The sequence below is a fragment of the Eretmochelys imbricata genome, chromosome 9, assembly GCF_965152235.1.
Source record: "Eretmochelys imbricata isolate rEreImb1 chromosome 9, rEreImb1.hap1, whole genome shotgun sequence".
NCBI lineage: Eukaryota > Metazoa > Chordata > Testudines > Cheloniidae > Eretmochelys > Eretmochelys imbricata.
In genome coordinates this window covers 82,328,863-82,342,386 of record NC_135580.1, presented here as the reverse complement: position 1 = coordinate 82,342,386, position 13,524 = coordinate 82,328,863, and the positions used below count along the sequence as shown (strand labels likewise).

The following is a 13,524-nucleotide window of genomic DNA, read 5'->3' as shown; positions in this document are numbered from 1 at the left end:
GAAAAAATGCAATTTTAAAATTATAATTATTTGGTCTTTTTTATTGTGGGTTTGTTTTTTTTAAGGCTTTGGTGTTGAAATACAAAATGTGTTTGAAAAATCATGTATCAATAAAAATCAGAGTGATTTGAATTTTCTAGTTGGTAAAGAAGCAGTTGGGGATGTGCCTTTGACATTGGAGTGAACAGCAGCTCGAATCATAAAATCGTAGGACTGGAAGGGACCTTGAGAGGTCATCTAGTCCAGTCTCCTGCACTCATGGCAGGACTAAGTATTATCTTGACCATCCCTGACAAGTGTTTGTGTAACCTGCTCTTAAAAATCTCCAATGATGGAGATTCCACAACCTCCCTAGGCAATTTATTCCAGTGCTTAACCACCCTGACCGTTTGGAAGTTTTTCCTGCTGTCCAACCTAAACTGCCCTTGTTGCAATTTAAGCCCATTGCTTTTCATCCTATCCTCAGAGGTTAAGCAGAACAATTTTTCTCCATCCTCCTTGTAACAGCTTTTTATGTACTTGAAACTGTTATCGTGTCCCCTCTGTCGTCTCTTCTCCAGACTAAACAAACCCAGTTTTTTCACTCTTCCCTCATAGGTCATGTTTTCTTGACCTTCAGTCATTTTGTTGCTCTTCTCTAAAATGTGGTGCCCAGAAGTGGACACAGGACTCCAGTTGAGTCCTAATCAGCACAGAGGAGAGAGCAGAAGAATTACTTCTTGTGTCTTGCTTACAACACTCCTGCTAATACAGCCCAGAATGATGTTCCTTTTTTTTTTTCTTTTTTTTCCCCAGAAGCGTTACACTGTTGACTTATATTTAGCTTGTGATTCACTGACCCCAGATTCCTTTGTGCAGTACTCCTTCGTAGGCAGTCATTTCCCATTTTATACGTGTGCAACTGATGGTTCCTTCCTAAGTGGAGTACTTTGCATTTGACCTTATTGACTTCCATCCTATTTACTTCAGTGCAGATCATTTCTCCAGTTTGTCCAGATCATTTTGAATTTTAATTCTATCCTCCAAAGCACTTGAAACCCCTCACAGCTTGGTATCATCTGCAAACTTTATAACTGTACTCTATGCTATTATCTAAATCATTGATGAAGATATTGAACAGAACCAAACCCAGAACTGATCCCTGCAGGACACCACTCAATATCCCTTTCCATCTTGACTGTGAACCACTGATGATTACTCTCTGGGAACAGTTTTCCAACCAGTTATGCACCCCACCTTATGGTAGCTCCATCTTGGTTGTATTCCCCTAGCTCTGTTTCCCTACTCATTTACTTCTGACACTAAATTAGATGACTATGAGAAAGTGGACAGTAGTCGTTAACATGTATCATAACTTTTACATATGATCAAGGTGCCAGGGAGGCTTAAGCCAATACTTTCAAAAATACCCACTAATTTTAGGTGCTTCAAATGGCATATTGAATTGAACTCTATTGAAGTTGTGTGTGTTCAGCACCTTTCAGGGCCCAACATCTCTCAAATTGAAATCCTGAAAGAGAGAGGCATTTGAAAATTAGTTGACAATTTTGGGCTTTAATGTTTCTAACTCTTTCATCTGGATTCTGATATAACATGTTTTACTAGTTAGAGCTATATTTACAGTTTTAATGCAAGTTGTGATGCCAAACTTCGTCTGTTGTGCTACAAACCCCTTATTACTGAAACGGTTATCCTGTTTGTTTAATGGACTTGATGCACGTTGCCACTAGTTCACTTTTATAGATAAACCCCTGACTTTACGAAGCAACTCCATTTGAGTACCATCAATGTGATAATGACTTTGAAGTTTCATATTTTTTCTGGAATTGTGAAATGGAAACCAGTCCCTCTTCCCCAAATGCTTATCTGCTTTAGTTCATTAGAGCTTAAAACAAGAAGTTCAGCCTCACATTTCCTGAGGGAAAATACTCAATCCTTTCCCATGAGGTTTTTTTCCCCCAAAGCATTCTAGTAGAGGGTGCAAGGGAAAACTAGGGAGAAGACGGTGAGTACGTTATGTATTTTAAGTGGGCTGCATTGAAATCCACATATTTCATTTTAACAATCGGAGAAACTGAGTTTGAGGGACCACTGTTCATAAACAGAGGATGTTTCAGTAAAAAAAAAAAAAAAAAAAAGGTAGGCTACCCTACTGGTGATACTAAAAATAAGCTTCGATGGAGGAGGGAGAGAAATAATGGACTTCCAGATAGAAAACGTGTGGCAGCACTTTTCATTAGAAATCTGGGCAAATGTAATTACGAGCCCTCGTTCTCATAGATGTTCATCCTGTGGAGTGGAGCACACAGTTAGAATTCTGTATGCAAATGGCTTACTTGCTGTAGTAAAAGATCCTTTTGTTCAAGTAATCCAGTGGTGGTCATTGTAAAATTGTGGGATGTAAATTGTAGCAAGCCAACAGCACATTTAGAGAGTTTAAAACTTTTTTACAATGGGTAACTAAGTAGCCTGTGCTTAATGTGGGCAACTTTCAGTCAAGTCAGTGAATTGACATCTCTCTAGTGTCACTAAATTAGCTTTAACAAGAAGAAATATCTATCTATTGTATGTTTGTGTCTATAGATCTTAATCTGACGAAGGAAACATTACAAATATTGCATGATGATTCTCCTCACTTTTGTAATGCTGAAATAAAAGGTGCAGTGGGGAAGAGTGTTTGTTAAAATGGAAACTTTTATATTCATTAAATGCCCTGAGTAAAATGCTTAATGGACAATAAACATTGTAAAATTAACTGTTTACATAGAGAGTGAACAACAGATATCAAAACAGTTTTAGCCTATGCAGGCAATATAAATTACAATGTTAAATATTGATATAAACGTGGTTTTTATTTGTCTACAGTATTAAGCATTGCAAATATAAAAGCATTTTAAAATATTCACTGAACACTGAGTTGCTGGATTGTGCATAAAGAAAAACATGAAGCAACTGTATATGCTGGAAACCAACTGCATAAGAGGAGGCCACCGATTATAGGATCACTGCATGCTTTTCAAGCACCAGCTCTAACAGACAGTAGTAATCTTCATACTAGATATTTCTTAAAAGAGAGAAGTAAAAATAACATCTTGGGCAAATAGTGCAACTTCTGTTTATTGCTCAGTTTAACCACATTCTTATATACACAGATTACACAATAAGTAAGGGTTATATCAACACAAGATGGTAGTGTGACAGGATTCCCGGGGTGCAGCCTGGGACTGTGGGACCACTGTGCCCCCTTAACTCTCTCTAGCCTGGGCTGTCTCTCACAATGCCTTTCTAGTGACCAGCAGCAAACCCTTCCAGCTGCTGTGATCACTCAGTACACCAGCATGTGGAGCCCCACACACCCAGCTAGACTTCATGAATGCTCCCAGAGCCATTCATAAATCACACAGAGACAGACACCAGGGCCAAATCCCCCCAGCACCGTACCGCAGGAGTACACCGTCTTGCACTGCTCAAGATGAGCAGTGCAAATTTATTAATTGGTTCATCGCTTCATCAGTGGAAAGTGGATCTACACCAGCCTTTCAAAAACCTGAGCAGATTTGCCACACACTTCATACAAACTCACTGGTGAAGATAAACAGTAAAACAAATTTATTGATTACAAAAAATAGATTTTAAGTGATAGGCAAAAAGTAAGAGTTAGTCATCATAAGAAATAAAATATAAGCACCCAGTCTAAACTCTGAACCTTATTAGACTGGGAAAAACTAGACTAAGCAATTTTTCTCACCCCACTGGATATTGCAGTCCTTTTAATATACAGATATCATCTTTGAAATCTGGGCCAGTCCCCTCAGTTGGAGTCTTCAGAGGTATCCTTGTTGCTTGTAGCATAGGTGGGTGAAGGAGAAAAGGCCCAGCATGAGCCTCCTGTGTTTGGTTTTATACCCTCAGTCCATGTGCTTGGAAAACACAAGTCCAGGCATGTCTGGGTGACGTTGGTGAGTCTCCAGGCAAAGTTGAGCAGTTCCCCTGATGTGGGCCCCATGCAGGTGAGTCATTGCATTGTGACAGGTTTCAGAGTAACAGCCGTGTTAGTCTGTATTCGCAAAAAGAAAAGGAGTACTTGTGGCACCTTAGAGACTAACCAATTTATTTGAGCATGAGCTTTCGTGAGCTACAGCTCACTTCATCAGATACATCTGATATATCTGATGAAGTGAGCTGTAGCTCACGAAAGCTCATGCTCAAATAAATTGGTTAGTCTCTAAGGTGCCACAAGTACTCCTTTTCTCATTGCATTGTAGCTCCCTTGCTGGACAATGGTTGTTGATGGGTTGATTGACACCCCGCCCAGGTGTTGGTTACTTTCCTTGCTGTTGCCTCTGGGGAGCTAATATCTAGCTGATTCCCCAACTTACAGCACTTCTGATGCTCCAACGATACACATATATGTATAGAAAACTGACTTTCAGCATATGATAACCTTTCCCCTGAGACCTTACAAGGCATGCTTTATATGTAAGATCACGATTATATAAAAATGAGACATATGGGGGTTCCAGGATGCGCCCCCATGGTATAGAATGTCGGAGTGGGGATTAGTGAACAACAGAACCACAAGGTAGAAAAAAGGATGCTTAGGGGATCATTCATTGGGGGGTGTTAGGTGTTGTGTATGCAAGAACTTCAGGCTGCTGCATTCAGTTTAAGAATCATGTTTACATGACCGTATTGGATTTTTAGGGAGCACCTGAGTAAAGGCAAATAGCGGAAGTGAGTCGTGAGAGAGATTTGGTGGCAGCATGTGATGCTGCAAGGTTCATGTGATGATGGAGGCTATTTCAGGCATGGAACATTGTGTACGAGTGTTTAGTCCTGAGTCAGAAGCAGCATGAAACCAATTCAGTACCCTGCAAACTGGAATCAAAAGATTGAGTTCTATTCCTGGTTCTGTTACTGACCTGTCTGATCTTGCACTAGTCACTTTGCCTCTCTGTAACTGTTTCCCCATCTGCAAAATGGGAATAATGATTCTTGGTTTCCTTTTTAATACACTTTAAGATTTGTACGTGAAATAAAAAGGGCCATATAAGAGCAAAGTATTATTTCAAAGTACCACTGGGCACTCTTTTTACACTTGAGCACTTTGTTGCCCCCACTAAATTGTGTTTGCAAGGTTACTTTCTGTCCAGCTTTAACTCTGATTTCAAAATTGAAATCAGTCTTACATTTGACTAATACATCTGGTGTCACTATTCAGAAAATGGCTGCTGGTGGTAGCCAAAAGTGTAGTCATTCCAATTGTCATTTCAACCTCAAATGGACTTTAGTCCCATGTGAAAATTATCGGGTAAGTTTCAAGATTCTGAAGAGCAAAATGGGTGGAGGTTTCTTGTAATGTGGCTGTAATCCCTTTCTTTTTATATGAAATGTTTGCATGGCAAAGATGAATGAAAAAGGCCTTCAGATGTATCCTCTTCGTAAATCTCTCTCTTTATCACAGGTGTTAGAATACTATGTTGTGGTGATCAAGGCAAAAGTAACCTTTTTTTTTTTTCTGTTGCTCAGGAGGGGAAAAGCAAAGAGTTGCTATTGCCAGAGCCATCTTAAAGAATCCTCCTATTATTCTCTACGATGAAGCCACATCCTCTTTAGATTCAATTACAGAAGAGGTAAATTAGGGTAAAGAATCTAAAGCCTTTTCAGCTGCATTCTGTCCAACTTTGCTGGCCCTCCAGTCTCCTCCCAGAAGAGATTTTGTTATGTTTGCTTTTTGTCTAGCTACTCTAATGCCATTCTTTAGTATTGTCAATGAGAAGAGTAAAGAATCTTTCCCCGAAGGCCAAAAGTTGAGACACTAAGGGTATGTCTACACTGAGATTAAAAAAAAAAACCTGGCACTGCACTCAGAGCCCAGGTCAGCTGACTCTGGCTTGTGCTCACGGGACTGTAAAATTGTGATGTAGACATTTGGCCTGGGGCGGAAGCCTGGTCTCTGAGGCCCTCCCGCATCGCAGGGTCTGAGAGCCTGGGCTCCACCCCAAGCCCGAACTCTGCACTGCAATTTTATAGCCTCATGAGCCTGAGCCCTGCAGAACCTAAGTCAGCTGACCCAGCCAGCCGTAGCCAGGCCACAGGCTTCTTATTGCAGCACAGATGTACCTTGAGATTCCCAACCTACATGGAGCCAGAGCCAGCAATGTCAGGTCCACATCTGAACTACTGTCCTGTTTTACAGCATGACATCCTGTTGCAGCAGTAAACCGACACCATTTGAAAGTGTTGCAGTTGCTAATGTACTCATGGTGTCTGAAGCCTAGTCCACTTTAAATAGAGGAATTTGGGTGCTGTTTAACATTCATTACAATATAGGTTATTTAAATGATTGTGACATACTGCAAAATAGAAAACCTTTCATTCATTGCGGAGCATCATACTGAGATGCAAGTCAGGTACACATACCCTACACTGCTGGTATTAATTTATATTCATTTCATAGAAAGGGCTGTGAAATATCAGGATGTTGTGACACAGATGTCATGACATTACCACAGCAACTGCATCAGACTTCATAACCACCTCTTTGTGCTAAATACAAAAATCTCAGCAGTAACAGTAATTTCATGAACTAATTGCATTTTCTAAAACTAGAGCTAAAAGAATGCAGTTTGCAAATTGTTTCCACTTGTGTAGATTATTTGGCATACTTTGACCGCTGATCACTAGACTGTGCTTATTTTACAGACGTAGGGAAGTCATTTAATGTACACTTGGTACATGCTTATGGTGTATAATACAAATAATGATCCCCCTGTCTGAAGTAGACCACTTCCCTGGACTTGTGTTTTTATCATTTGTGACAAAGATTTCTGAACAGTACTAGTTTTTTTCCTCTCATTTTGCTATAATTATTGCAAGGTTGCCAAACAAAGCTGAATGTTTGCACAACACAGCTGCATTTTAAAGGCAGCAAATAAAAATGAGTTCTTTCCAGAAATGTATATCTTGTAATCACAATGTTTTCTGACAGAGGCTAGCTTTATTTAAAGAAAACAAAATGCATATCCCAGCTTGTGTAGTAGTTACCCTAAGAGAGCTTGTGTATGTCTACACTGTGGTAAAACACCCCTGACACCTAGTCTCGGACCCTGCGTCAGTTAACCTGGGCTCTCTGTGGCCACGCTGCAGGTCTTTCATTGCATTGTAGACATAGCCTCAAATCATACTTTTGCATCTGAGGTATGCAGCTCGTGAAGGTGGAAAAGGAAACACTGCTTCTGACTTGATGGGGTTGGCTGTAGATAGTAAATATTTCCTTGGGCTGTTGTGGTTTTGGGAATATTTGTGTTCCTTGTTGACACAGGCCAGGGTTTACATTTAAAAATTAGGTCGTTGTAGCTACTTCATCCACAGTATGAAAAATCCACACCTCCTGATCGACGTAACTGTGTTGACCTAACCCCCATAGACGCAGCTATGTCAATTGAGAATATTTCTGTCAACCTAATACTTCTGTCAACCAAACTACCATTATTTGGTGAGATGGTGTTCCTACACCAATGGAAAATCCCCTTTCATCAGCGTCGGCTGCATATATGTGGCAGGTTAGGTGAACATGGCTCCCGTGGCATAGTTATACTGGTAAAATCTCCATCGTGTAGACGGTCTTAGCTGTTCTTTAATTTTTGTTGATTTGGAGAGTAAAACGTTATACCTGCACATGCCACAGCTATCAGCACTGTTTCTTGTACAGTCATACTACAAACTTTTTTTTTTTCCTGAAGGTGAGCAAACACTTCCCTTCCTCTACCCTCTTGAGATGTTTAAATTTCCTAGAGAAGTGTAACCTCCTTTGGCTTTCCTTCACACTGTGAAGCTCCACTTTGAGGATTTTCACAGAGCTACTGATGTCTTATTCTAGGCATTGTGTTGCTTCTTCCAGAAATAGTTCCAGATATTTTTCAATTTGGGGCTTCGAAGACATTCTTCAGCATTCATTAAAACTTTGTTTGAAGTGTTACACGACTTGATTTTATTTCCTCTTAAATGCACACATATAGACGTACATTTTTAATTTGCAGAACATTCTCAGTGCCATGAGGGACCTGGTGAAGCACAGAACAACTGTTTTCATTGCTCACAGATTGTCAACAGTAGTTGATGCAGATGAAATCCTTGTCCTAGATCAGGTGAGCGAGTATCACCCTGTGTAATTCAACTTTGACATGATGTGCATGTTTTAGTGACTGTGTGCTTTTGAAATCTATAAATTATTTCTGAGTATACAGAACTGAACTGCCTTTGTTGGACATGAACCATGTCTGAAAAATCTATCCCAAATTTCTCATACATAGTCATTTTTCTTGCAACAAATACAACTTATCAATGACAGAAATTTAGTGTATCTGTACATATGTATGTCTGTGTTTTTATATGTTGTAGTGCGCTTGTATAATTCTTTTAACTACATGTAGTTACTAATGTTTTAAGTGGATTACTGTAAATCCTATTCACTGGGCAATCTGGTATTGGTTTAAGTGGTGTACAATTTACCTCTATTATGGATTTCTCTCACGTTGGATTCCTAATGTGTTCCCCCAATTTATATTTCATTTTCATTGCCCAGTGAGAGTGGCCATTTTTCAGATACATCCCTTGTTTCTCACTTTCAATAGAAAAGAGAGCAGTGAGCTCTGTGTTTCTGCAGATAAAATTGTTGCAGGATTGTTCCATCTAATTATGGTAGAAATCTGAGCACCACTCTATTGTGGCTGGTAGCTCTAGAAAATTGTAATTATTCCCTCTGTCTTTTTCTCCACCCCCAAAAAGAGACTCTTTCAATATTTGATTAATATCACTGTTCAGCCATCACCTCATACTCTGTCTATTCTATGTCCACCTTCCTCTCTGTTACAATCTGAGTAACCAAGTTAAAATAAAAGTGCCCCTAAAAATCACTTAATAGCTTTTTAAAATCGATATCTCCGTAGATATTAGTGATTTAGGTTTTGTCTGCTGGTTATGGATCTTCTTAAATTTGTTAAATTTAGTAGCGTGCTCTTCATCTGTTTTATTTGCTATTCATGTACTTGAATCCATTGAAATCTTCAGTGACTAAAATATTAAAATGGTATATATCGAGAAGAAAACAGACAGATATTTCTTTGGTATGTTAAATGATTGTGCTGGAATTTCTTAAACAAGAAACTTTTGAAGTGAGTTAATGGTATTTCTCAATATCCCTGAGATTCAGATGGAAGAGACAAAATTAGATAATGGAGTAAACTCACTTCCCACCTGTCTGCTGTTTGCTGCTTTTGCTAAACATTTAAATAGCATACATTCATGTGCCCCTACTTTTCTATAAAAAGTCAGACCTAACGCAGCATTTACTGTGGTTTATAACCATATGTAATGAGCCAATCCATGAATTATATGATGTAGCACAACACAGTAAGAGTGTGTTTTGTATTATAGTATAATTGTTGGATTTAAAAAGAAACACAATTAAACTAGTTCATTAGTGTTAGCTGAACAGCTGGGATGCTTAGGTTCATCAGTTGTCTTGCTTTTCCAAGCTCCTGTTTCAGTAGAGACTGAGTGATGTGCTCAGTCAGGCAACATGATGCATCACTCCCTGCTGGCAGGCTGGTTCATGAAACCCTGCTTGTGTGCAGGGTACAATAATGGCAACCAATTAAATAAGGATCAGGAAAGGAGAAGGAGCTGGAAAATTGTATAACCCTTTTGCTGCATGATGTAAATATTACACCACAGGGTTTAGTATTTTCTCCTTATATGAATCAATAATCAAAATAACACATTTGTAGCTTTTATTATGCAGTCTAATAAGTGAGCTTAGCTTTTGGACCCACAGAGAGCACACACACTTAGTTGCCAATACAATTTGAGTGACTGAACTTTCTACCATAGGAGCAACTGAGGCCGTCTCAAAACACAGAGGTTGCACCAATTTAACTTAAATCAGGTTTTAAAACAATTTGGTTTAATTGTGCAAATACTTGTGTGGACATTCTTATTTTTGGTTTAATAATGGCTTAATTCAGTTTAGCATAAATTTATTCCTAGTCAATTTAAACTAAGTCAAGATAAGGCAGATATATTTTTATTTTTGGAGCGTTCATATGGCATATGCACTAATTTAATAATAAATCCTAGCTCTTATGTATAGTGCTAAACCTAGTTTAAATTGTATCTTTAGTTTAAACTGGTACAGTTTTTCATGTAGTCAAGCTGTGAACTTTGCCCAACTGAGACCTGAGGTCTGCACCTAATTTTCATAACCCAGAGAAGACTACAGCTCTCTGTCTTTAACATGGAGTGTGGCCTGAGAAGACTGAGTCCATACATACAGTGCTCCCTCTAAATGAGCCTCTCTCTGTGGGTTTTGCCTCCTTACTAAAGAGGAGGATTTCTCTGAGCTACACTGTGAAACTGTCTGGCCCATGCTTTTGTCACCTTCATACTCTAGAGCAGCGGTTCTCAACCTGTGGGTCAAGACCCCAAAAGTTGGTCGCAGCCCTGTTTTATTGGGGTCACTAGGGCTGGTGTTAACTTGCTGGGGCTCGGGCCAAAGCTTGAGCCCCACCACCCAGGGCCAAAACTCAAGGGCTTCAGCGCTGGGCAGAGGGGCTCAGGCTTTGGCTTCAGCCCTGGGTGGTGGGGCTGAAGCCCTTTGGCTTCAGCTCTGGCCCTCCTGCCCGGGGCAGCAGGGCTCAGGCGTAGACTTTTTGCCACCCCTCCCCCACCCCTTGTGGTCATGTTTTTGTTGTAATTTTTGTTGTCAGAGCGGGGTCATGGTGCAATGAAGTTTGAGAACCCCGATCTAAAGATCCGATAGCGTTCAATCGCTAACTGTATATATATTTTACAGGGTAAAGTTGCTGAGCGTGGTAGCCATTTACATCTTCTTGCCAGTCCCAGCAGTCTCTACTATGAGATGTGGCACACACAGAGCAGCAGAATACTAAATAGTAATATCAACCAGAAATGGGAAGAAAGAAATAACCATATGTCCAAAGAAGAGGAAAGGAAGAAACTACAAGAGGAAATTATCAACAGTGTGAAGGGCTGTGGAAACTGTTCATGCTAAGCGTGTGATGCAGGATTAAATTTCTGCTGCCAGTTAAAGGGTAATACAGGACTGCACTGAAGCACAGCTGTGATTTGGAAACATAAACGATTCAGACACTTCCTGGTTGGTTTTGTTTTTTTACGGTATCTCAACGCAGCATAACTTCTTTAACCAAAGGATTTATTTCGACGTCTGTCAGAATCTCTAATATTTAAAGAGGTGCATGAGAGCTTTTGAAAAACTCTCAATTTATTGCTAATTAACCAGGCGTATTTTTATGGAAGTTTCAGACATTTATACATTTTACTGGCAATCACTTGTCAAGTGACCGAGATCATTTCAGCTGGCAAAGATGGAATTGTTTGAACTGTATCATTAATCGGTAAACAGACTTGTTCTTTGTTTATTTTCCACCATTGATGGCTGATAAAGGTGTTTTATATTTTTAATGTGATTCAGCTAACTTGAATTTGTATGCTAAAAAATAAGATGTTCTTAGTTATTAAATGATTCTCTGGTTTGAAATAACGTGTTTCCTTTTTAAGAACAACAAAGCAAAAAAAGCCTCTAGTAGCAAACTCAAATTTGGAACAACTCTGCTCAGTTGTTCCTTCAAAATAACTCTGCATTTTCCTTTCTGGAAAACTTCATAGTTGTCCCATTAAAGAGGAAGTAATATGTATTTTTAAGAAGTATTTAAAATCTCTAATTAAAGAATATAATTTGACATCACATAAATGTTGTAATCCAAAACATTATAAAATATAGTTTACCCTTTACTTACTTGCCAAGAAGAGAGTTCAAGGTTCTGAACCTTGAAGAGAGTTCAAGGTCTTTGAAATATGTTGTAAGACCACTGCATCCTGCTTTATTTCACTCATAGTCCTAGGGAGCAATTAAAGTTCAGTAAGGCTAGTTTGTGAAAGAATGGTATTTCTATCATTTTGCATGATTGTATGAGAAATCAACCAAAATAGCTTTAGGGCTATTGTCCTAATAACCATATAGGTTTCTGTACCCAAGGCCAAAACATACGACATTCTGAGAAACCTTAAATCTCTCTAAAGCTTGCAAGACCTCCCAGGACTGGGCCCTAAGATTGTATCTATTTGGGCTTATCTGCAAGGGGAAACTTATCAGCATAACTCCACCTTAATATTCTAATTCCATCCTCCTCTAACTCCCTGCATGGACACTGCTATTCCAGAATAGGAGTACTTTTTTTCCCGGTTTAGCGTCTGTCCCTAGCAGAATAAATGTACCCACAAGGGGCATTTTACCAGTTTATAGTATAATTATGCTGGTAAATTTCCCTGTATAGATAAGCCCTTAGTTATTTATTAATTGTTGGAGGAGAACCTTGGATGTCAAACTCAAGTCTTGGTAGCAAAATATTTCAGGTCACCTTAAAGATTCGTTAAGGAATTCACTTCCTAATAAAACAGGAAATTAACTTCTTCCAAATGAGTAAAATAAGGTAAAGGACAAGACCAAAGCCAGAATTTTCAGTTTTCACTCATTTTGGGTGCCCAACTTGTGCTTGATTTTTTTGAAGTTAATGTGAGCTGCAGGTCCTTTTTACCTCAGAAAATTGGGCATGTAGGTGCCTCCAGGTCGACACCCAGAAATTGAAGAACCCAAAGTTACTGAACACTTATTAAAATGTGGCTGCAAATGTAAATTATTTACTTTTTTTGGTGTTGTAACATTCATTTTAGCTGAACCTGTCATCAAGCTAGCTACAAAAAAGATGTAAAATTAAAGGAGGCTGCACTTTTGGTTTCTTCCTTTTTGGCTAGTCTAATTCTCTCTGTTAAAATTTATGTAAGAGAAAAATAATCTGTGCCAATACGTAACATATGCTCAATTAAAAATTACTGTAAAGAGAGTGTCAAAATACAAAGATGAATGACCTTCAGCCTTGGAATGCAGAAGATAGGTAAAATCATGGAAATCTGTGGTGACAGTTCAGAATTATTTCTATTTAGGGCCTCCCTTTTATTTTCCCTAATGGAATGTCTCCTTTTTAAATTTGTTTTAGCAGCACAAAGACGACAAACAATATAATAATCTCAACGGCCAGAAACAGTTAGCAAAGGGTTGATAAGTCCCTTTTGAGATGTTTTTCCTTTCATATATGATGTGACTTCAAATAACGCAACTAGTTTTTTTAAATTAAATAACTTATATCTACTGCTCTATGTACTGAATTATGGACAAAAGCTGTATTTAATAACATTTCAGTATTTTCTTAAACCCCTTCGTTGCTTTGACACATTACTTGATGTTTACATGTTTTAGTGATTACTATGTAAATTCAATTGTGGTGACAAGTTTTTCTGACTGGACAATTGCCCACATATTACCAGGCTTATATACTTTGTTCATTACCTAAAAACAGATCTAACACTAGCATTATATTGAAAGTATCTGAAACGAACCAATAATTCCTTTGCTAGAGTATATGA

General features: G+C 38.8%; 1 protein-coding gene across 1 annotated transcript in view; it reads left to right on the top strand.

Annotated features, from left to right (window-relative positions):
• Nucleotides 1-11,584, top strand: part of ABCB7 (ATP binding cassette subfamily B member 7) — a 65,402-nt gene extending 53,818 nt beyond the window's left edge. Inside the window, exons 14-16 of the mRNA XM_077827243.1 lie at nt 5,530-5,633; nt 8,043-8,150; nt 10,856-11,584. Of these exons, the coding sequence (XP_077683369.1) occupies nt 5,530-5,633; nt 8,043-8,150; nt 10,856-11,074 (431 nt within the window). The 3' untranslated portion in view covers nt 11,075-11,584. The remainder of the gene's footprint in view (nt 1-5,529; nt 5,634-8,042; nt 8,151-10,855) is intronic.
• Nucleotides 11,585-13,524: the final 1,940 nt, after the last annotated feature.